This window comes from Cyprinodon tularosa, unplaced genomic scaffold (assembly GCF_016077235.1).
Source record: "Cyprinodon tularosa strain WSP-4 unplaced genomic scaffold, ASM1607723v1 ctg463, whole genome shotgun sequence".
NCBI lineage: Eukaryota > Metazoa > Chordata > Actinopteri > Cyprinodontiformes > Cyprinodontidae > Cyprinodon > Cyprinodon tularosa.
In genome coordinates this window covers 379838-403070 of record NW_024039189.1, presented here as the reverse complement: position 1 = coordinate 403070, position 23233 = coordinate 379838, and the positions used below count along the sequence as shown (strand labels likewise).

The following is a 23233-nucleotide window of genomic DNA, read 5'->3' as shown; positions in this document are numbered from 1 at the left end:
TAAAAAGTATTTTTCCATTTTCCATTGTGTTATGGTCTACTATCTTCTGAAACATACATTATTATCCATGTATGATTAAAACTGTATTATACGTCTTCCTGTGCTCTTTAATACTGCCAATTGTATGTTTTATCTTTCAATGAACAGGAATGTCGGAGAAAAAAATAATAATGAATAATATTTATTAATATTCTATATGGATCTCCAATAACTTTCAAACGTATCTGCCAAACGTCCAAGTGATTATTACGTCTTCATTATCAGGGCTACTGAGACATAAGGGAGAATTACAGTGTTTAACCGAATAAAGAAAGACTTTTGTACTTTTCCACTTTTACTTGAGTAAGCCTGTTTCCATCCTGTTTCCCAGTTTTTCTGGTTAGCTTAGTTTACATAACAATCAAGTCTTTCGTGTTGCAGACTCTAAACCAATCTAAATACATTATTTGCCAAATTAGCTCTGAAACTGCAACACCTGAGTGTCTCACAGCAGGTAAACAGCGTGGACAAGCCTGAATGTCCTGAATGGGAGAGTTTAATGGAGCTGTCCAGTGCTGAAATCCCAACCATCTATCCCCGGTTTTAACTACAGTGTGCAGCTCAACATGTGACTCGACCTTTTTAATCGGCCTCTAACTCGATTTATCTCCAGCTGAGGCAACAAATCAGCGCTAGACTGCGAGCTTGTGATCTTTTCATGCGTTGGGTTTTGTGTCCACTAGTGTGTCCCTTGTGCTCCTGCCTGAATCATTTCTGGGTTCTCACTGCCACCTTGTGGACACATTTTGTCCTGCTCATTGGATGTGTCGCAGGTTATATCAACACCTGTCGGTCAGGAGTTGAAGAATGGAAATAAGATGTGACGGGCGCAAAATAATTAGGCGCATGTTCATATCAAATTGAATGATTATGAACTATTCCGATATTGTTGAAAAAAAATGAAATAAAAGTTTTCAGAGAGGATGCATTTACACAAATTGCCCTAATTAAATCATATTTGGGTGCTTTCTCTCATACCCCCCCTCCCCAGAACAAAACCAAATCTCCCTCCTCCCTCCTTCTTCTACCCTCATCCCTCCTCACGTAGTGTGTTTTTTTCCATCTAGCACCAAACATCATGTCCGTGACCAGGAGCACAATCAGACCTTAATAGAAAGCAATCATCACTCCGGGGAAAGTCGCACTTTGGGGCCGAAAGCGGCGCCATTTGGAACCAAGCGCGCAGACAGTCTGCAAACAGCTGCCTTTGCTGCACCGAAGCAGCTTCAGGTGCTGCTTAAGAGCTCATTGCTGTGATTCACCGGTGCGCCTATACAAAAACCAAAAATTGTTTACTTCCTTAGAATAAAAGGAATTTAAAGCTCTATCTCTACTGGTGATCGGGGTCACCTTGAGTGGGATCTATGGGAAAGCTGGAGCTCAGCTTTTCTCCTCTTCCTTGCCTCGGTGTAGTGGGAGCTCTCCTTCAGGATTTATTTTGGCTGTAAATTCACACTTTTTTTTCATTTTTGGGGGGGTACTGCACTTGGTCACCTGGACACTTTTCACCACGGTAAGTGGGCTTACATTTTGGAGTTGGAACAGTAAAAACTGAAGCAGCTCATTTACCAGAGATGCTCTAACAGGTGTTTTTTTTCCCCCTTCTTCTCCTTTTAATAGATGTTAACTGGTTGTTTGTCTGGTGTTTGTACAGATTGGCTGTCTTTTTATGCTACATAAGTTAATTGTTTCTGAAAACAAAAAAAAGAAAACAAATTCAATTATTAGTTGTTGTTTTGGTTTTTTTACCTATAACCCGAAATAACCTTGAACCTGTCTTTTGTCATTCGGAGGCGTTAGGACCATTCCATTAAAGGCACAGAGAGCAAAAGGAATGTAATATTTTTAGAACCTTCCTTTGCCTTTTGCCTCTGTTGAATTCTTATTTTTATTTTCAATTATTGTAGACGTCAAGATGACCAGATGACTGCGATTGGAAATATTAAACACGTGTCTATGAGTGAACATTAAGTCATTAAAATAGGGTATTATTATATTTCAAATAAAGGTTTCTGACATGCACTTTTTGTTGTATTGCATTTTGCATTTTGGATTCTCAACTTCTGAGGCAGAATGTGTCCTTGTTCAATATGATCATCTGTTTTTTGAGTGACTCATATTTATTTGGGCATATTTTACTAACCATTATCCTTCCCTTTCAGCTTTAAAAGAAGCAGGGAGGAGAAAAAGGAAAAAAAGAGAGAGATAGAAAAGTCACCAGGCTTTCTTGACTCTGGCTCAGGGTCTCTGGGAGTGATGGCGGCGTCTGCACCTTCTTCCTCCTCCTCTTCCTCCGGCGCAGGAGCGGATCCCAACTCGACAAATTTACGGCCGCCGGGCTCAAGTAGGTCCATCAGCGATAAAATGCTTTTTTTCACTTGTGCTATTTACTTTGTGGCCATCAGCCATTAATCATTTTCGTCGATGGGGGGCGGGTGTGTGTGTGTGCGTGTGTGTGTGTGTTGGGTTGGGGGGGATAGAGGGAGGAAAAGAGGGCGGGGGTAAAAGTCTATTGCTACAATTCACTGCCTCCTTGGTGGCAGACAAAACATACCCTGGAGGCATTATTATTACTAGAATTATTATTATTATTATCATTATTATTATTCTTCATTCATTCATCATAATGGATGCACTCTGCATTATTGAATGAAGGTGCCCCTGATTGCCAGCTAATTCAGTCACATTAAATGGACTCTAATGGCTCTCTAGAGCATTGTAGCTTTTGGGACAAGATGGAAAGAGAAAGAGACCACTCAGCTCTGCCAGGCTTTTGTTATCAGTCGCCTAAAGCTTTAAAAAAAAAAAAAAATACAATAATAATTTAAATATCGAGGATAATTTGAAAAAAAAATATTTTTTAATTTGGTCATGCATAAGATATATTATATTATTTGAATTCTATAGAGAATATAACGCATATAAATTTCCCTATCTCTTTTTTTCTCAAAATAATTAAGCCCTTCATTTATCTGACTACTTTTGCGCCCAAAATGAATTTCCCGGTCTGATCCGTTCACCCATCTGCAGCTTTTTGGGGAAAAATCTGTCAAGGTGCGCTGAGCAGTTGGGGCAATGATCTGTCTAATGGTCCGAGGCAAGGGTTAAAATGGTATGTGGGAATAGAAATGATCACCAAATCCTCCCCCACCCCTCCCTGAAATAGCATTCTATTGAGAATTGTATCTTTTGCTTTCCATCCAAGGTGCCCCATCCCCTCTGGAAGCCCCTGATAACGCAGTAATTCTCTATCTGTCATCAACCAGACGCCTGATGTCTGCAGAAGCCCCTTTTTTTTAACCAGCATTTTTGCACTAACAGTCCAGCAAGCTGGTCCCTTCTTTAACGTCTAATTAATGTAGAAGGCCCGTGGATGATGAACGGGTGACGCACGGTTGACCATGCAGGGAAATCCTGATAAATTCAATAATGCTAATCTTAAAAATATAATTATTTTTCCTGCACGCTGTATCACTGGATCTCACGCACATTTCCATATAATAAGCAAGTCCAAAACGTAATGATTATAAGGAGAGTATATTTCTAAAAGACATTATTTCCCCTATAATTAATGTCAGGTTATGATGCGTGGTGTGGAGTTGCTCATGGATGTACCAGGAAATTGGGAATGAAGATCTGTGGTAAGTTATAATTTTTTTTTTTTTTTTTTTTGTAAAATGATACACCAAACATCGTTTATCTTCCCATTTATGAAGTAGCCTACCTCCTGCGTGTTAATTTTAATATAATGTTAAGTTTAAGCAAAGAGCTCCAGATTTCTCCAGTTAGAATTAAACATCCTTTTCCCCAAAAAACAAAACACATTAAACTCCCTTTAGCTTTTCCTCTATTCTGTGGAAGACTGCATTTATCGAGGAAGAATAACCTATATAGCCTAGCCTACTTTTTGAATTAAATGAATCAAATAATAAAAAATGGCTCACATTTCAAGCATCCTGTTAATGTTCCTATTCGGGTCATATAACTGTAATTATTTACACTGCGAACCTGCAGCAGTATGAGGTAGCTTCACAAAAGTTAAACAAAAAAGAAATCCTGATAATTTTGCCCTGAAAAAAAAAAAATCTTCAGATTTAGCAACAAAGTGGAAAAAAAATTCTACTGTTTTTGTGTTTGGCAGCACGTTTCTTGTGCTGCCTTACTGTACTCACTACACTGCAAAAAAATTGAAATCTAAATAAGTCATTTTTTTTCTTGCAATAAGTGCTTTTTTTAAACGAGGAGGTAAGTGAGACACTTTGCCAATGGAACAAGACAATTTACATTTAAAATACGAAAAAAACAATTTCATCGTCCTATTTCAAAAGCACATTATCTAAATACACTTAATTTAAGCCATTTTTGCTCATTTCTAGAACGTTTTTGCAGTGTAGTTGTCACTACTTGTGACAACTGCGCTGCATGTTGAGCAACACGCACCAGTGCGCTGCGCAGCTTTCTGCTGCTCTCTATTAAGACCATTTAATTAGGCTACCTTAAATGATATAAAATGTCAATCGCAACAAAATCAGCAAAAAGTAAATAAAATTTTAATTCAATAAAGGTTTAAAAAACAACCCACTGGACTTTATTTTCAAAGTTTTTTTGTTTTTTTTTTTAAACTTTTTTTGGAATAACTATGACCTGGATGACTGAGAATCTTCACCATCACACAATTATAAAAAAAAAAATATTAAAATTATAATAAAGCAAAATTATGCTGAACTTTAACATTTTATAGACTGTATTCTTTTATTATCTTGAGGATAGACTCCAAAAGGCCTGCTGAAAGGCGCTCCTGTGGTTTTTCCTTATATAGCCTGTTGGGCTCCCCACTGCCAGCTGCTGTGAAAAATCTCACGCTTTAATGGGGATTTACAGCCTGTACATGACAGCGGTCTGTTTTTGCTTGACTGGAGTTTGGTGCTGATGTCACCGCGGGGCTAACCTTCCTGAGCCCCCTCCCCCTCCACCTCCAGCATATAAATAGGGGACGGATGGCTCACTCTGAAATTAGACCACCCCGAAGAGCAGGGGGGAGAAGATCATTTTTTTTTTTTTTTTTAAAGCAGGAAAAAACACGTTTCTCTGAGCTCTTTTTCTGCCTTTTTACACAATCCTGTCCTGTTTGGGCATGTTTGGCCATCCTTCGGATACGTCTCCTACTTGTGATCGTTCAGGGTTTCTGCAGAAGAACAACAGTCTGGAGGAGAGGGGCAGGACTGTGGGCTCCTTGAAGGAGCGCACGGCTAAAAACCTGATGGCCTGTGATAACGCAGGAGGAGATGCGCATTTCAGACGGACTGAGACCGACTTCTCCAACCTTTATGCCAGAGGTAGGTTTCTGCAAAGTATCTTAAAGCCTTTTAAAAAAGATTCAAACAAAAGATCAACATCGGGACTTGTTGCATGTACTGGCATTCCTTATTAAGCTGGTGCAATCAAATTTACAAAGATGGATAAACAAAATATAAAAAAGCTGTGATGCTGCTAAAGCACGTTAATGTGCTGTAGATGCTATATGAATCAATAAAAAATAAGATATATTTTAATACTTTTTTACGACTACAATCTAAACAGTGTGGTTTGGAATTGAATTTAGCCATCTCCTTCTCATATCTGACAAAAAAAGAGTCAAGTTCAGCCTTTAGATGCAAAATCAATGGGATTCATTCATTCTGCTGGAAAGTTCTGGAAGAATCTGTTGAGGGGAACACCTCACTGCAGACTGCTGAAGAGGAAGCATTTGTTGAAAGAAGTTATTAATGCAGTTTGCTGCATGCCATGGATGGTCTACAGCAATCACAGAAGGTGTTCTGATCTGACCAAAGATAGACTTTTTTTTTCTACAAGCAAAACTACAGGAATGGCAGTGAAAGAAGTGAAACATCACCCAGAGTACCCCAGTAATATAATAACACATGGCAATCATAGAGCAGTGCCTCAAGGGTAGTATTTTTCCACAGGACAAGGGAGCTGTTCAGTTTTTAGAAAGGTGGGTAGAGTTTCAGAGGAGTCAATACCAGAATTGAGACTGCAATAGACTAGAATGGAGGTTTACAAGGGTTTTTCAATACATGCCAGAATACACAAAGAATGCATTTAAGGTGGGGAGTGGTTAGGGCACAGAGCTTCTTGAGGTTCTGAGTTCAGCCCCACTCCCACAGACTGCCACTCTGGTTCTCTGAGCAAAACCCTTAACCCCACATAGCTGCCAAGGTGCCCCACGATGGCAGCCCACTGCTCCCCAAGGGGATGGGTTAAATGCAGAGGTAAATTTCTTCAATGTGAGGTCAATTAAGTGCAATTGTTATTATTATCTTTTATTATAACTTAATTTTTATATGCTATTCTTTTACTATATGTCTATGAACTGGATTGAGCTGATGATATATTATGTCAGTAGATATAAATTGAACACGTCTGTGCTTCAAAGTCACTACCTGAACTGAATTCAAGTCCTTTCCTTTTTGCAGATCTGCTACCTTCAAAAAATGGAGAGGAGCCAACCATGCAGTTTTTGCTGGAGGTTGTTGAAATCCTCACCAGCTACATCCGGAAGACCTTTGATAGATCCACCAAGGTCCTTGACTTCCACCATCCTCACCAGCTGTTGGAGGGCATGGAGGGCTTCAACCTGGAGCTCTCTGACCAGCCAGAGTCTCTGGAGCAAATCCTAGTGGATTGCAGGGATACTCTGAAATATGGAGTGAGAACAGGTAGGAATGCTGAGAACGCCCCTGTTCGATGGCTTCTTTTAATTCACAGATGGTTAAGTGTTTTCTCTTTATCACCTGCAGGACACCCCAGGTTCTTTAACCAGCTGTCCACTGGATTAGACATCGTAGGCTTGGCAGGAGAGTGGCTCACTTCCACAGCCAACACTAATATGTAAGTACAGTTGGAATAAATCACTCTGTATTTGTTCCCATTTGCTTTCCAATGATCCATGAAGTGGAGATATTATCAGCTGCAGGAATAGTTGAAGTGATGGACAGTAATTACTGCCTTTGGCTGAAGAAAAACCCAGAACTCCCTAATGGACCGTCAATCCTGCAAAGAGATAAAAGAACATAAACGAGAACATTAGTATAGTTACGCCCACGCACTGTTGTCGATACTAGCCTTTGCTTTTAGGGGGGTTGCCGCATAATTCAACCCCACAGGCAAAGTAAATTGCATATTGATTAGCATTCAGCGTTTACATGGTGTCTTTGTTTCTTGTTATGCTAATTCTCCTGTGACATAACAATGCTCAGGATGGAAAAACTTGTCAGCTCACTTTGGGCTACATGTACATAATGTAGCTGTGTCCCTTGGACTCTATGGGAGTCTCTCCTGCAATAAATCCTGTTTTCATACTAATTATTTCCCTTTATTCGTTTCGTGTTTCAGTTAATCACAAAATGCTTGATTTAGCTACACTGGTGGTCATCATTCTGGATGCACTTTGCAGCAATGTACCCCATAAACAGATACCATCCATTGCATGAATGTAGGTATAACGTCAGCTCAGGGTTCCCAGAGGTCCTACAGACTGAGATCAATACCATAAACCTTAGATTTATTTCTATATTGTTCACCCTTTATGGCTTTAACTCTCTGATCGCTAAATCAAACTATCAACTACAGTATGTTGTAAAGCTGAAACACAGGAGTTGTTGGGATCCTGGGGCATAAAAGCTTTATTCAATGCCTATAAGAGAAATAACAAAATAAAGCAGAATACTTAGGCAGTCCTGCAGAAATTACTCTTAATTCAATGGATCTTTCATCAATTGAGGGATTTTTAGCAAAACAAAAGCAGACATAAACATCCAGTTAACACAAAAGCATATACTTGAAATGCTTGATTTTTCTCCTTTTGAAAAGCTGTTTTTCACAGTAAATTAGCCACAGTTAAACAGCTGCTTACTTACTTGTATACTGGTATATGCATTAACCTTTAATAATAAGGGTTAATGATTGAGTGGATGGGTTTTCTTTTACTGTAATTGACTTTAAGAAAAAAAAAAAATAACACCCAGTCAGTTTAGGACATTGAGGCCACAAATTATTATTCTTTTCACACAGTAGAAAAAAACTTTTCACTCTTAGAGGGATTCTGAGCTCTACTAAAGCATCTGGGGAAACTTCTCACACCCTTCACACTTTTCATATTTCTTCATAGTAGTACATTAAAAGTAGTAGAAGAAGAGCGATGGAGGAGGTTTATAAATATTCATAATTACTGCTTTACTTTTCATGTCTTTTAGTCTTTGAAAACCCTGATCCAATCTCATTGTCCTATCAGTTTTAGACCGGTTTCTGCTCATGCACATCAGATTTAAATGACTGTATATCCCCATGCTGAGTGTGAAGAAAAAGATATAAAACATGAAGGAAAAGAGCAGCAGGGTTTAGAACACTGGTTTAGAGCTGACATCCTGTTAAACACTAAACATAAGTCCCAGTTTGAAGTTTCTTTCAGCCTCAGGTGGGTTTTCTTCAAGTACTGTCCTGGATTTGCTCCACCCATCTTGAAAATCTTCCACGTGAGGTGGCAGAATAATGCTACCACTATCAGGTTCACTGAATGTGAACCTGATAGTGGTATAACTGAAACCAAATCGGACTGAGGTGAATAATGTCACATATTTCCTTACTTTGGATAAACCAGCTATAGAATTTCAGGTTAAAACATTTATTGTTCCCGTGTAAGAACACATCATATAAAAGCATCAAATAACCATTGTCTATACCGGCTTATCCTAGCAGAGTCACACATGAGGGTGTGGGGGGAGATCTATATATTTCTAGGAGTCAGTGGCCAGATCTAGGGTACACCTTTGATATATCACCAGTCTACAACAGAGCGATAAATCTAGTTGTAAATTACTAATAAACTACAGCCAAGGAGGTTTTCATTTGTAATGTGACAAAATGTGAAAAACTCAATGCTTCTTTTCTTGAAATATCAGATAAAAATTGAGTCTCTATCAAATTCCTTCCCTAGGTGGCAACATCACTTTGAACCTGTGGGAGGTTGCTTACATTCCAATTTACTTTTATTAATTATTCCATCATTCCTAATTATCGCAGATTAATATTGACTGACACCAATAGCCTGACAATCATTTTCCGCTCTCTTATAATCGGAGTAACTGTAGCCTGTCTGCAGGAACGAGTGCAGTAAAATTAATGAATGGCACGTCTGGATTTCTGCCTTTAAAATGTGGAGCCTCATGGCAGATGTGCTGCAATCTTCCTTAGATTCATTTACTTGATTTGCATGAACGGAGGGTGTAGTTATATAATTAGAGTACTACTGGTCTGGAAAAGATGGATGAGTCTGCCTGTACTGTAATTTCAAATTGACTGTGTTGCAGAGAGGCATCACAATGCTTGTCTCATTTGAACAAGCTCCATATGCTCTGAGGAGATAAAAAAATATCGTGGAGCTCCTTGGAGAGCATAACAGCAGGTCATTGTTATCAGTTCTGCTCGGTTTTAACTAAATGATGCATTTTAAAGTAAGAAAGCAATAATAAAATCACTCTTCTTCATCACATTGTGGCTGCGAATACTGAAAATGTTTCTGTAATCTTTAGGAGGGTTTATTATATTTGGAAAAAGATCATCACAAACATCATTATTTAATGTATTACACAACTGTATGTTACAAATTGTAATTCTTTGAGATTTTCATCAGCTTTTGATTAAAAAAAGAGAGATGAAAACACAAAACATACATCTAAGAACATGAAATAACTTTATTAGCAACTGTAGGCAAGTGTATTTATAAAGAATATTTCAGTGATTAAACAGGTCAAAGGAATGAACATGAAAAAAGGAAAAGTATATTGCAGCGGTATAAAGGCGATTAAATCATTTATGAACACCAATAATTAAAGACTAAAATGATAATTAAAATAACATGATCACAAAAAATGTTTGATTATTCAAAAGAAAATTAAAGGAAAGTTGCATTAAAAACTTAACTAGTTTTGTTTAACTAGTGCAGCCAAAGGCCAGTCTGAACAAAAACCCAGAGGACTCCGCAGGGGAGGAACAGTGGACGATCAGGAGACGAGACAAACACTAAAACCCTCTTTCCACTGGCAGCTAGGATCCAGGACATGAACCATAAAATAAAACTGAACAGAAAGACTGACAGAAAGACAAGCAATGATCTGGTACTGAATGCTCAGGCTGAACTGAATATAAACTAGAGGAAACAGGTGAGAGGAATAAATTATAATTGAGGCAGGGAGGGAAAAACGACAGGTGAAAGGAATGACTAATTAAGAGAGAGCAAACAGGCCAGATCATGACACTGTCTCTGAAAGACGTGGAGCCAGTTTGAAGATTTTAGCACTGGGGCGTTGTGCTCCACTTACTTAGTTTCGGTGAGGATGCAGGTAGCAGCAGCTGTTTGATTAACATCTTAGCCAGACCTGTGAAGACAACATTAAAGTAATCAGTTTTACAAACGTTGAACTCATGAATTAATTTATAAAGGTCTTGCTAAGACATTAGTCACTTAATCCTGGAGATTTTCTTCAGGTGATAAAGCTGTCTCTTAAGGCACAGGTGTGAGTTCATCAACACACCCAAATTTCCAGCCGATTGAATGCTCTTCCTCTGGTTCCGAAATAAGTTGCAGAAAATTTGGCACATCCATGCATTGTTTTCCTCTATGCATTTACCCAGTACTTGAATGGATTCATAGTAGTGTTGCACCTATGCCATTTTTTGGCCCAGACACCCGATACCTGGGATACCTGTGCAGTATTGGGTGATACCGTTACCATCTGTTTGAAATTGATATGTGCGTGTATATATGAAGAACCGCATACTACTTGAATGAATAAAATAATTGCCCTCATGGCTTTGTCAAGCTGTTGCCTACCTTTGTGAAGCAGGAAAAAGACTAACACAAAGTGAATCAAGTAGAACTTTTTATTGCCTACCTGGAATGGGTGACAATAGCTCAATTAACGTTTGGCTATCAAAATGGTATTGGTGCCATATTTGTTGGTACTGGCTGATACTGATACCGCCATTTTAGTGTAGTATTTTCAGTATCGGTGCAACACTAGTTCATAGTCACCAGGTGACATCATAATGTATAGCCGGTGCGTTGTTTGCATTTAGTAAGCTACGTTATGCTTTTGTGTATTATAATCTGTGTATGTGGAGCTTGTGTGTATTGACTTGGAAGGGACCTAATATGGATCCTTGGGGAACACCTCATGTATTTTTTAGTCTCTAATGGGGTTATGTACTGACACAAACATGTCCTTAAAAAGGATTTAAAACAGTCCAGTGCTATATCAGAAAAGCCCACACAGTTTTTCAACCACTAATAAAATAGTCCTAAACAGTATCAAATGTTGAGCCAGGGTCCAATAATACCAGCACTATGGCTCCACAGTCTGCATTTCACACAGATACCATTGAACATTTTGACAAGGGCAGTCTGTTCTTTGAGCATGAAAGCCTGAGTGGAAGGCATGGAAGCAACTGGTCATTGTTAGGAAGTTATTTAACTGTTAAAACACAGCTTTTTCAACTTTCTTATTGATGAAGGTACAATACAGCTTGCAGCGTCTTTCAGTTTGTCACACTTAAGCTGGAATTTCACACTTTAGTTTCTTTTGATACAACTTATTGAGGTGTTCCTACCCATGAAAAGTCATTGTATATCTGTACTATGATAAACCTAATGCTGACATTGTGATTTGTTGAAGTCAGTGTTACTTTAAGCCATAAAACTGTGCTGTTTTTTTCTGTAGGGAAAGTCTACAGGTTGAATTTTTACCACTTATGTGATTATTTTGTCTGCTCTAGGTTCACTTATGAGATCGCCCCTGTTTTTGTGCTAATGGAGCAGCTGACACTCAAAAAGATGCGGGAGATAATCGGCTGGCCCAATGGAGAGGGAGATGGAATATTTTCTCCAGGTAAAAGCATAACCAACTCACACCTTTTCCACAGACCCAGCTAACACTCAGCATCGTATCTGTTGCACTTCCATTTACCTGCTGATAGCTTGAAGTTAGGTCTTGATTTGCAAATAATAAAATTATATTTCTGTTTTGACTCATTAAGGTCCCCTATATCATTCTAGTTGCTCATGCTTTCCCTTCACTTTCTCAGTAAACAAAAGTATTTTTCCCACGGCCAACCAGTGAACTGCGTCCTGTTTTTCTTTTCTTACATTGATTGGAACTGCTCCTGAGCAGGGACCAGCTAAACAGGTCCCAGGCCAGTTAAATCTTTAATGGAAACACTTGTAATGCGGGTTGAGTAACTCGCTGTGCCATGCGTTCATGTAGTTGTGTAGGTTCTCCATTAAAGGAGGCTGTATGGTCATTGCTGCACAGACTCACATAAACAACACTGTTCAGTTTGGGTTTCGGTTTTCTGTCTTTAGGATGAACCAGTTTTTGTTTGAGTCTGTTGTTCAGTTTGAAAATTAACCAGTATGTTGGGTTGCGACAAAATCCTTCTGAGTTTCACAGTAATTCCTGACACATGGAATTATAATCTTTTTGCGTCTTTGTTTTCTCCTCTGTGTTTGCAGTGTTGTTCTTCCTGCTAATTCTTATTGGGGCCAAAATAAACATCCAGTTTAGATAACCACAGGTTTCAAGTGATTTCCTAACATTATTTCTGTATTATTAATTTCTATTTTGTAATCAGTTTTCTAACTTTTTCTAAGTTCTAAAAACAGGAAGTATATGTTCCAGTAGGTAATGTAGCTATTTTATTTGCATTTGATTTGGAATGTGTGCAGGAAAAGTGATCTCCATGCTGCTTAAATACATCAGCCCTCCAACTAGGGGTTGTTGTGATGCGAACTGTCAGAATTGACAAAGACTCCTGGATAGGTGTCTAAACGTATTCAAAAACTGAATGAAAGTCTGGTTGCCTTCCAACTTAAGCATGCTTTGTGGTTACCATGGCTGGGATGAGTGAGAATTTACGCAGACATTTTGCGAATACGTTTCAACACCTATTCTGGAGTCTTTGTCAATTCTGGAAGCTTGTAGTTGAGGCCCTTCCTCCTATAGGAGCATTCCAAGTCAGATGCAAATAAACAACCTGACCATCCCTCTTCTGGGTCAATAGTCTATTGTTTAATGTGAGTTGTTAACATGTTGGCCTGCATCCCGATGAGATTGCTTGCTTGGAATTTCTATGGAATGAGTTTCAGCGCCTAATTAAATGCTGGGAACCTGAAACCAACCCTCCCCCATTCTGCTCAGTGTTAGCTTCTCACTTTTAACATAAACAGCCACCTTCACTGCACCCTGTCCTTTAGAAATTAAACATTGTTGTCATCAAATTTGTGTTGTTTGCTCTTGAGCTACTAGTAGACTGCTAAATTTTGCCCTGAGCTGCTGGTTTTCCTGTACTCTCAATGTGTTAATGCAGTTTCAGTTTGGTTTCTCCCATGAAGATGCCAGAAAAACCTTGCATTTAACGGTATAAACACTCCTTTAAGCTTTGGTTTTGGTGTTCTGTTTCCATTTCAAGAAAGAGGTAAAACAGATTGGTTGATTCTGGTTGCCATTGATTTAAGCCTGTTTTAGTTGCTCTTATCGATGCATTTTTCTGTTGATATCTTTTTGCTGGTCATAGAAATGAGAAATGAAATGCAGAATGAATTCAGTCATTAACAGTCCAGGTTTAATCGGAAAGCCAACGTTGTTGAAACCAGTCATGCAGAGAGTAAACAAAGCAATGAGATGTTTGTAAATCAGTCTATGCGCTACTTCAGAAGCATGAGGCAAAACTCTAATGGTGCGTTCACACCGGGGGCAGCAAAAGCAGCAAAATCGCGTCTGCTGCTTCATTTTTGCTGCTTGTACCATATTAGTTCTGACGCGCGGCTGAAGCAGCTTTGCTGCTCTGCCTGCGCGGTCCAAAAGTGGCTCTGACGCGCGTTGGGCGGAGCTTCACTATACTTTCTCTGCCTTGCAGCTATATTTGCTGTGATCAGTGGGAATAAAGTAGTTTTAATATGTTTTTAAACTGAGAAAATACACCTGAAAACTTCATCAGTGCAGTCAGTTCATCCAGATTACGATCCTGCCTCCCAATATTATTTCTGTCGGAGCCGCTCAGACCCCCACATACCGGCGGTGCGCCGACAGAAGGAATCCATTCATCAGCAGCCTCTGGCGGGTCGCCTCCTCGCGGTTTACCGCGGCGGCTGGTAGGTGTTTTTCATCTAAATAATCCGATCTGCAGGCACCACAATAATAAAAGCGAACATATTCTGCCGGCAGATGTATATATTTTAAGTTAATTATGCGTTAATAAACTGTTTAAGAGGAGTAATCAGAGCGGTCTGTGTCATCAGCGCTGTGTCTCTCTCCCAGCCAGCTCCCAGATCAGCTTCTCTGATTGGTTGACGCGGCGCGTCGAGCAGCAAAAATTCAATTTTTCCATCTCGAGCAGCAACGCGTTTGCGGCGCGTCACGCGCGTCAGATGCCAAAATATGGCAAGCCAAGAAGGTCATATTTCGCATTGAATTGTCGCGTTAAAATTGAAGTTAACCCGCAAAAAACGCGCGTTCTCCCGAGATTACGCCGCTTTTTACGCCGTCTTTTACCAACAAGCGCCGCCTTTTACGCGCGTCATGATAGTACCGCAAGACGCGCGTTGAATACGCGCGTTGTGTCGGTCAGAACGCGTGTTAAATACGCGCGTTGTGTTGGTCACAACGCGCGTATTTAACGCGCGTTTTCCTAATATGATAATGATGTCCTTCCTTCTTTTCCCACAGCCAATGCATTTGAACTGGTTGCATCCAATCTCTGATCAAGGCAGCCAGACCAAGAAAGTTCAGCACAGATCTGCTTTGTGGAAAACTGCACAGAGCTCAATGTTGCAGCATTGCCAGAATTCACTGCATTGCCGTTTCACAAAGCCTTAATTTTAGGAATATATCCACTACTTACACTTTGCTGTTATTTTGAATCCATTCCATGCCTATTTTCACGTAAAAACGTTTTGCATCAACATGCATCGCCAACTAATGTTTTGTATCCACAGGTATTACTAGGAATGTTTCACCACTTAATACTACTGAGAAGTGGCGTGGTGACTTAAGTGACCGCCTTCAATGCGATGCCTTTGCTTTGTGCGCGTCTTGTGGTACTATCATGACGCGCGTAAAAGGCGGCGCTTGTTGGTAAAAGACGGCGTAAAAAGCGGCGTAATCTCGGGAGAATGCGCGTTTTTTGCGGGTTACCTTCAATCTTAACGCGACAATTCAATGTGAAATATGACCTTCTTGGCTTGCCATACCAAAACGCGCCCGACGCGCTGCTTCAGCTGCTCAGACGCGCTGCGCTTGCTGCTCGAAACGCGCCGCAGGACCTTTTGCTGCGCGTCAACCATTGACTTTGCATGTAAACTCGCTGCTTCTGTCGCGCCAGCTGCCCCCGGTGTGAACGCAGCATAAAGAAATTACACTGTTGTGGACTCTGGATTTTAGGCCAAAAAGGGAGCAAAATGAGCAAAAGATATATACAACACTGTGTGGTAAGCAAAAGTATGTTGTCTTGCTGTTACTTTACTGTGGTAGAATGCAATTTCTCTTTCTGTTCACATGATTGTAAATATGCACACTGTTGGACTCTATAGGCGGTGCCATCTCCAACATGTACAGCGTGATGATAGCCAGATACAAGTTCTTCCCTGAAGTCAAAACCAAAGGCATGGCAGCAGCACCCCGGCTGGTGCTCTTCACTTCAGAGCATGTTAGTCCAAAATTATCCCTGATCATCTTAACTTATGCAAATAGACCTGAGCTGACATTAAAGTGGATTAATTGTGTGTGACTGGTAATTATTTATTTTTTTTTGTTCCTGCAGAGCCACTATTCCATAAAGAAAGCAAGTGCAGCTCTAGGCTTTGGAACAGAGAACCTTATCCTTCTAAACACAGATGAGAGGTTTGTTTTAGCTTTGATCTCTTAAAGTTCAGCAAATAATATTACAACAAAAATGATGATAATTATAATGATGCCTCCATATTTTTTTTCCAGAGGGAGAGTCATTCCTGCTGATCTGGAGGCAAAAGTAATTGAGGCCAAGCAAAAGGTAAAAGTAGGCCTCTAACATCACCTCTGAAATCTTTTTCTTTCCCTCTGTCCATTACTTTCTACAATAAAAAACACTCATATGAGCTCCAGCTTTGTGCGCCAGGGCAGAGAGGCACCTTTAATGGGACCACTGCTGCCCTCACTTCACATTATCATGCTACAGTAGTTTTAAAATGCCTCACCAGGAAGTCATTTCTGTGATGCACAGAGTAGAAGAAATGGAAATGCAATGCCAAAAATGGGTTTCTTTAACAATTTTTTTTTCTCTGCACGTCGCTTTGACATAAACAGTCACTCTGAGCCAAAAAGAAAGTTGAACCTAGAGCTCAGACACCTTTTCTCTCCTGCTTTTGTCCTTCAGGGGTATGTTCCAATGTTTGTGAATGCCACTGCCGGTACCACTGTCTATGGAGCTTTTGACCCCATTAATGAGATTGCAGACATCTGTGAAAAATATAACATATGGCTTCATGTGGATGTAAGTGAATAATTATGTTAATCACAACTCAAAATAAAATGTTTAATATCCATTGCACCACTTTCATCAGTATTTTTAGGGTTATCCTAATAGAGCATTTTGTACTGTGCAGGCTGCATGGGGAGGAGGTTTGCTGATGTCCAGGAAACACAAACACAAACTGAATGGAGTGGAAAGGTAAATTTAATCCTGGAATTTTATTCATTTGAAGACAATGTCATATTCTGAACAAAAAACAAAGGATTTGCTTTTTTTTTTTTTTTTTTTTTTAACAATAGTATGACAAAGTACATTATATGAAACATTTGGTATTTTTAAGTAAATACTATATATGGTTTAATGAAGTGACCTCATTTTTTATATCCCATGTGTAGATTGTACACATAAATTGGCAGGACTTCACTTCCGTTTGTCCCTTTTTTTTCCACCCTTAATAAGAAACTGGACCATAAGCTTTATATTAAATCTATGATTAGCAGGTACTCAGAGATTCACTTCCATACAGAAAGCCATTATTCTTATCTTCAGGTAATACAGAGTACATGTCAGATTAAATTATACTACTTATACTTCAGCGAGAGTATCTAGGTGTTACTTTATTGTATGTCTTGCACCGTGTCCGTTGGTTGTGCTGTTCTTTTTACATCTCTTTGCAGGTGATGAAGCAGACTGAAAATGTTTTATCATCTCCTCTTTCTTTCATCTTTTTTCTGTTTTTCCTTTCCTGTTCTACTTACATTGCAGTGTCCATATAATCTGTAAAACTCCCTGCATAATTATAATAAGGCAATTTATATGCATGAAACAAGCAGAACACTATGGCAATAGCCCTACTGCTCCACTTGTGAAAGTAAAATCTGTTGGGCTCTTTTGGCATCAAGACAATTATTATTATTATCGCCACATTGCCAGACAGGACACTGTAAAAAAAAAAAAAAAAAAAAATCTATGATTACAAACCAGTGGGTTAAACAAATATTGGCTGAACAAATTCGAAAATGGGGTATTCCCTCTGTGAGGACCTTTCTAGTCATTGTGTTAACATTTGAGTAACATTTGTATAGATTTCATAGCAGCAGCATATATGTCTTATGTTTTGTCTCCAAAGTATGATGCTCCTGCCACTGATTTCGTTTTACAAAGCAACTATATTAGACACGTAGAAAAAAAAAAAGTTAGCATACTATCCATGAAGAGAAGTGAATTTTAATACATGACTGAAATCCAAATCAGATATTCAGAAATGTAACACTGTCAGATGTTTCACAAAGCATTAGATCTCTCATCTATAGGGAGAATATTTAAATGCTGGATTTAAGACATAAACCCAATCACTCAACTGTGATCACTGCTTGCTTTTAGTTTTGTAAGAGATGCATATTTCGCCTGGACATTCAGGATTTGTATCACACGAAAGAGAAGCATTATTGTAATTATATAATATATACTTTTTCTTCTTTCAATTTCACGTTTAAAAACAGTTGACCCAAGTGCTTCACGATTACATCAACTACTTAAAATCAACTACTGTAAAATGACGATGACAATAAATACATTTTCTTAACAGACCGGTAATCAACAATCGACAAATGCTGCTATACGCTGTAAGTGTTTTTTAAACTAAGGGAACATCATCGTATCATGCAAATTAGTTGCATAAATCATAATAAGGCTTCAGCTTCTTCCTCTTTAAAGGACTAATAATCTATAGGTTGCTCTCACTGAAACCATGTCCTTATAATTTGTCTTTTGTTTGATGGTTGATTTTGCTTACTTGACTCACTCCATCCCTCACACAGATGTGATTACTGTTTCCATATCTTTGCAGGGCAAACTCTGTTACCTGGAACCCTCACAAGATGATGGGAGTGCCACTGCAGTGCTCTGCCGTTCTGGTCAGAGAGAGGGTAAGACTTTGTTGTCCACTCTTCCACCTGTGCAGATACTACTGTTATCACCCAAGTTGAAAGTGGTGCACTTTGCTACAGTTTGTCCCTTATCATCATTGTTCTTTCTGCAGGGGCTATTACAAGGCTGCAACTCCATGTGTGCAGGGTACCTGTTCCAGCAAGACAAACAGTATGATGTTTCATATGACACAGGGGATAAAGCCATTCAGTGTGGCCGCCATGTTGATATCTTCAAGTTCTGGCTCATGTGGAAGGCTAAGGTTAGAATTTATTTGATTTTGCTCATTGTCAGACTGTCCCATATTTCACAACTGAATGTGATTTCATTTTTCTTTTGTCTACAAAATTAGGGAACAGTAGGATTTGAGCAGCACATTGATAAGTGCTTGGATCTGTCGATGTACCTCTACGACAGGATCAAAAACAGAGAGGGATTTGAGATGGTTTTCAAATCAGAGGTAAGGTTAAAGCTGTTTCCATGCTTCCAATTTCCAAAAGGCTTTTATCTACCTAATGAGGCCATATTCATGATTACGCTGGTTTTGGAACTGATTAGATCATTTTACTTTGCTGACACAGTGACAAGCAGCACCGTTTCAAATGTTTTCTCTTATCAGCCACAGCACACTAATGTCTGCTTCTGGTACATTCCACCGAGCCTTCGCGGCATGCCTGATGGCAAAGAGAAGTGCGAGAGACTGCACAAGGTAATGACTCATTACTCTGCAAATTAAGGATCTTTGCAGACTCCTCTCCTGACACATGGCTCAGTCATGAACACACTCACATGTCAATTGGAAAGAAGTCTTTTAGTGGTTCACAGAGCCACGCAAAATAATTCACACCTGTCATACATTTTATATTTTGAAAAAATTGTATCTTTTTAGGGCAATTTTATGTGAGAACAACTTGTGAGACGGAAAGGATGTATGCTATAACGTTGTTTTTTGCTTGAAATGCATTTGTATAAAATCCCAAAGACTTTCTTGATAGGTTTGTCCTCTAGGATATCAGTCTTTTATTTTCTAGTAGTTTTAGAGTTAAACAAGATCAAGCTCTTACATACAAAGGAATTCATATGTTTTCTTTAATGTCCCATTTAGATTTGATAGAAAATTATGTTTATAAAGCAGGCAGGTTGAAAAACAAAGACAAAAAAATAAACTCATTAAAAATATATTTCTTATAATTACTGTAAAAAAAAGTACTAATGCTTTATTTTTGACCTTTACATTTGAAAATATTGCTAGAACTTTGATAACTTTTAGCCGAAGTCATTAAATCCCACCGGGTCCAAAGAGCCCATTAAGGCTCATACGGGTTAAAGTTGAGCCAAATTGTTTTACATTTTCAGATCATGGATTAAGAAGTGCTGTGTGAGATTTTTGGATTATTGTTTTATGCTTCAAATCTTTTCCCAGCTTTCTTATTGACCCACCATATTGGTTAACTAAAGTGTATCTAGCAAATCCCTGAGCTCTTTAAAGAAAAGCTGGAGAATAATTTATACACAGTTGGACCTTGTTTTTTGTTTAGATAACCTCAGAAAGCAATTAGTTTAAATGGATTTATTTAGGATTTTCTAAATAGAAATACTCACCACACTTTTCTACTCTCTCATTTCATTTAGTTTGAAAATCAATGTTATTTTCCCTCCTCTTCACAGTGAAGAACAATTTTCTTTTCACTCTATTTAAAATCCCAGCAGTAGAGATTTATCCCTGTGGTTTTAACATGAGAAGGTTTGAAAAAAGTTAAAGGGTTGTCTGCTCCTTCTTAAGACACTTTAGAATAATTTTCTAACTGCACAATATTTGCAATATAGGTGGCTCCCAAGATCAAGGCTTTGATGATGGAGTCTGGCACCACCATGGTTGGTTACCAACCGCAAGGAGACAAAGTCAACTTCTTCCGCATGGTGATCTCAAACCCTGCAGCCACCAGGTCAGACATCGACTTCCTGATCGAGGAGATTGAGCGACTGGGCCTTGAACTGTGAGAGACATCAGCAGATCGTGTTCTCCAACAAGAACGAGCCTCAAGCTTCGCTTTATGCTCCATTTGCCTTTTCAGAATATTGAAATTTATGCTTACAGTTGTTTTCTGGTAATGCACAACTAATAATAGTAAACCTGGCATGTTTCTGTCAGTCCTGTCTTTAGCAACAGTGATGTATGTATTTAAAACATTTGCACATCCAAGAAAAAAAGAAAGAAATAGAGCACAGTGGCATTCTTGTTTGTTATGCAAAATGGAAATAAACCCCATCGTCAAGGTGAGGAAATTGAAATGGGGCCATTTTCATGTAGAAATAAACCTGTTTACAAAGAAAATGAAATATTGTAAAAAAAAAAAAAAAATCTATTCATAGATTACATAAAGCTATGTTAAAATTAGTATATCAAATACATTAGATGATTTATAAAAGACAAATAAATGTTTTATTGTTTAGAGAATAACAGATGGCGGAGTCAGTTTAGTACTGTGTGCATAAATATACATACATTAACTATAATATTATATGAGATAAGAAATTAATTGAAGGCAATTTGGGGATTTAATCTTTTTTTGTATTTTCATGATGCTACTAAGAGAATCAGTTACAAAAAATGTACATAAGAATTTAAAATGCAAACAAAAATGCTGGATGTTAATGCACAGACACATCCAATGCTTGAACTATTTGGAAGTAATTATTTTACTTTTTTTTAAGATCAACTGAGAGTTTTGAATCATATGTTACCAACTGCTAACTGTTAGCTGGATTTATGGAGCCTGAAGCATTAATCACTTAACTTTACGTAAGCAATAACATCATATTTTTTCATTAGTAGAGATCCTGACAAAATCATTTTTCAGATTGTGTGTAATATTAAAGAAGGGGATAGACATCTTTTTTTTTCTTTGTCTTGATCTAAAAGTTATTGTTAGCACAGCAGCTCAGCTGGCAGCTGCAGGTAGATAGAAAAGCAGCAGGTGCAATTATTTGTCACTTCTTATTGGATTTTCACCAGGTATGCTGATGACAATACTATGTTGTTTAGCTCAGTCTTGCAGAGGGAATATGTTCTGTATCGGAGATTCGTTTCCATTATGAGTTGGTTACCAACAGCGAAAAGACACAGCCAGCTTCTTTGGTGCATGTTTGAGTCATTCCATATTTACATCAGAAACCAGTACTGTGAGAATTTGCTCATCTTTTGAGCTCCTAGACAAGTATATGCTTCTACAACCATCATCTTTTTTAACTGTAGAAAGGTACTGTACCTTCGATGCACCTTGTTAGTTATTGTGACTTGAAAAATAAAAAAGCAAAACTATCAAAGATAAATAAAACAAACAAATGCATGTTTGGGGAGATGGTTGCCCCTTTTACAGACGTCTCGTTTTTATCATTTTAATCACACTTAAATGTTTGAGATAATCAAACATATTTTAAGATCAAATCAAGATAACTTGAGTAAATGTACGACAACATTTTCAAATTATTTTTTTTTATTAAATAAAATATACTCAAATTAATCTTCCCCCATGGGAAAAGGTAATATCTCTCTAAATGTCATAACTGATTGTTCTACCTTTGGCTTCATCAATCAGTGTTTTACATAACTCTGGGGGAATCTAGAATTTTTGACTCACTCTGCGTCAAACTGTTTTTTTTAATTAGGAAATGTTATTTGAGTATAAAAGGCCTATTTAATGTTATGCGATTGGACATAAACCAGATTTATATCTTGGCTTTAAATTGGCTTTTCCAAACTCTTATTTCCCCTTCAAGTATTCAATAAAAACTTGATTTTACTGGAGGTTGTTTGGAGCATTGTCCTACAGAATGACACAAATTCATTTTGTGATTAAGCTCAAACTGTTAGTCAGAGATTCTCCTTTTGTGGTTTTTGTTTACTTACACAGAGACAGGTGTTCTTCAGTGATGAATGTGTTATTAACAGAAACCAGTTGCCTACAATACAGGTTCAAACCAGCAAGTGTGACCAGCTCAGAGCTCCACCTGGCTGCATGACGTAAGGCGCAATGTTCACATACAGTACAATATTCTAGAACTTTGTGGAAAATGCAAGGATCAGAAACTTCCAGAGAAATTCAGAACTAACCAGAACATTCAAGATCATACTGCAAAATACTGCAAAAAAAAAAAAAGGTTTAAGATATTTTGGAAGGTTATAGAATGTTCCAGAACAGGCAGGAAACAAGCATGACTGTAAACAAATGAAACATTCTAGATTATTACACCCATTACACCCCACCGCCATGTTAGAGCATTGCTTTTATTTCTGTTTTTCTAAATTTCTTTGTCAGTTTTGCACCAGATACCTTTCCAAAAATCCACTTTTGTTTCTTCAGTCCAGAGGGTAATTTTTCCAAACCTCCTGGGGATTATAAAAGGTTATTTATAGGCTGTACATGTATTTCATTTTTTCTCAAGAGGGGTTTCCCATTAAAATACTTCATTAGCTTTTTAACGAAAGCTAAATATTAGTGGCTTCGTTTTTTCACCTGCTCTTTATTTTCTTCAGATTGTGGCATGGGATTCATGTTGTCTTACTACTTCTGTGATTGTTTTTTTTTTTTTTTTTCAAACATTTAAGTGTGAGATCCACAAAAAAAATCAAGCAAAAACCAAGAAACAAGTGGCAAAATCATTATTACAAGCCACTGTATCAAAAAAAATGAAGAATTGGTGT

General features: G+C 38.3%; 1 protein-coding gene across 2 annotated transcripts; it reads left to right on the top strand.

Moving 5' to 3' along the window:
* The first annotated feature begins 1088 nt into the window (after positions 1-1088).
* LOC119793903 (glutamate decarboxylase 1) lies at positions 1089-22688 on the top strand. Of its 2 annotated transcripts, none has more exons than XM_038301192.1 (17): positions 1089-1552; positions 2282-2383; positions 3618-3680; positions 5220-5375; positions 6516-6758; positions 6840-6930; positions 11872-11984; positions 15683-15798; positions 15913-15992; positions 16086-16140; positions 16504-16620; positions 16733-16797; positions 18449-18527; positions 18641-18790; positions 18881-18988; positions 19148-19237; positions 20356-22688. In XM_038301192.1, the coding sequence occupies exons 2-17, from the start codon at positions 2296-2298 to the stop codon at positions 20527-20529; spliced, it is 1788 nt and encodes a 595-aa protein (XP_038157120.1). In that variant the 5' UTR covers positions 1089-1552; positions 2282-2295; the 3' UTR covers positions 20530-22688. The 2 variants fall into 2 exon arrangements, with proteins under 2 accessions (XP_038157120.1, XP_038157119.1); XM_038301191.1 differs by having other exon boundaries at positions 2202-2383.
* The last annotated feature ends 545 nt before the right edge of the window (positions 22689-23233 follow it).

What these genes read in the sequence shown, in the direction of transcription:
- LOC119793903 (XM_038301192.1), top strand. Translation starts at nt 2,296, where the DNA reads ATGGCGGCGTCTGCACCTTCTTCCTCCTCCTCTTCCTCCGGCGCAGGA. An exon ending in TAATTGAGGCCAAGCAAAAG is followed by an intron (nt 16,141 to 16,503) that starts GTAAAAGTAGGC and finishes TTTGTCCTTCAG; the next exon opens with GGGTATGTTCCAATGTTTGT. An exon ending in ACATATGGCTTCATGTGGAT is followed by an intron (nt 16,621 to 16,732) that starts GTAAGTGAATAA and finishes TGTACTGTGCAG; the next exon opens with GCTGCATGGGGAGGAGGTTT.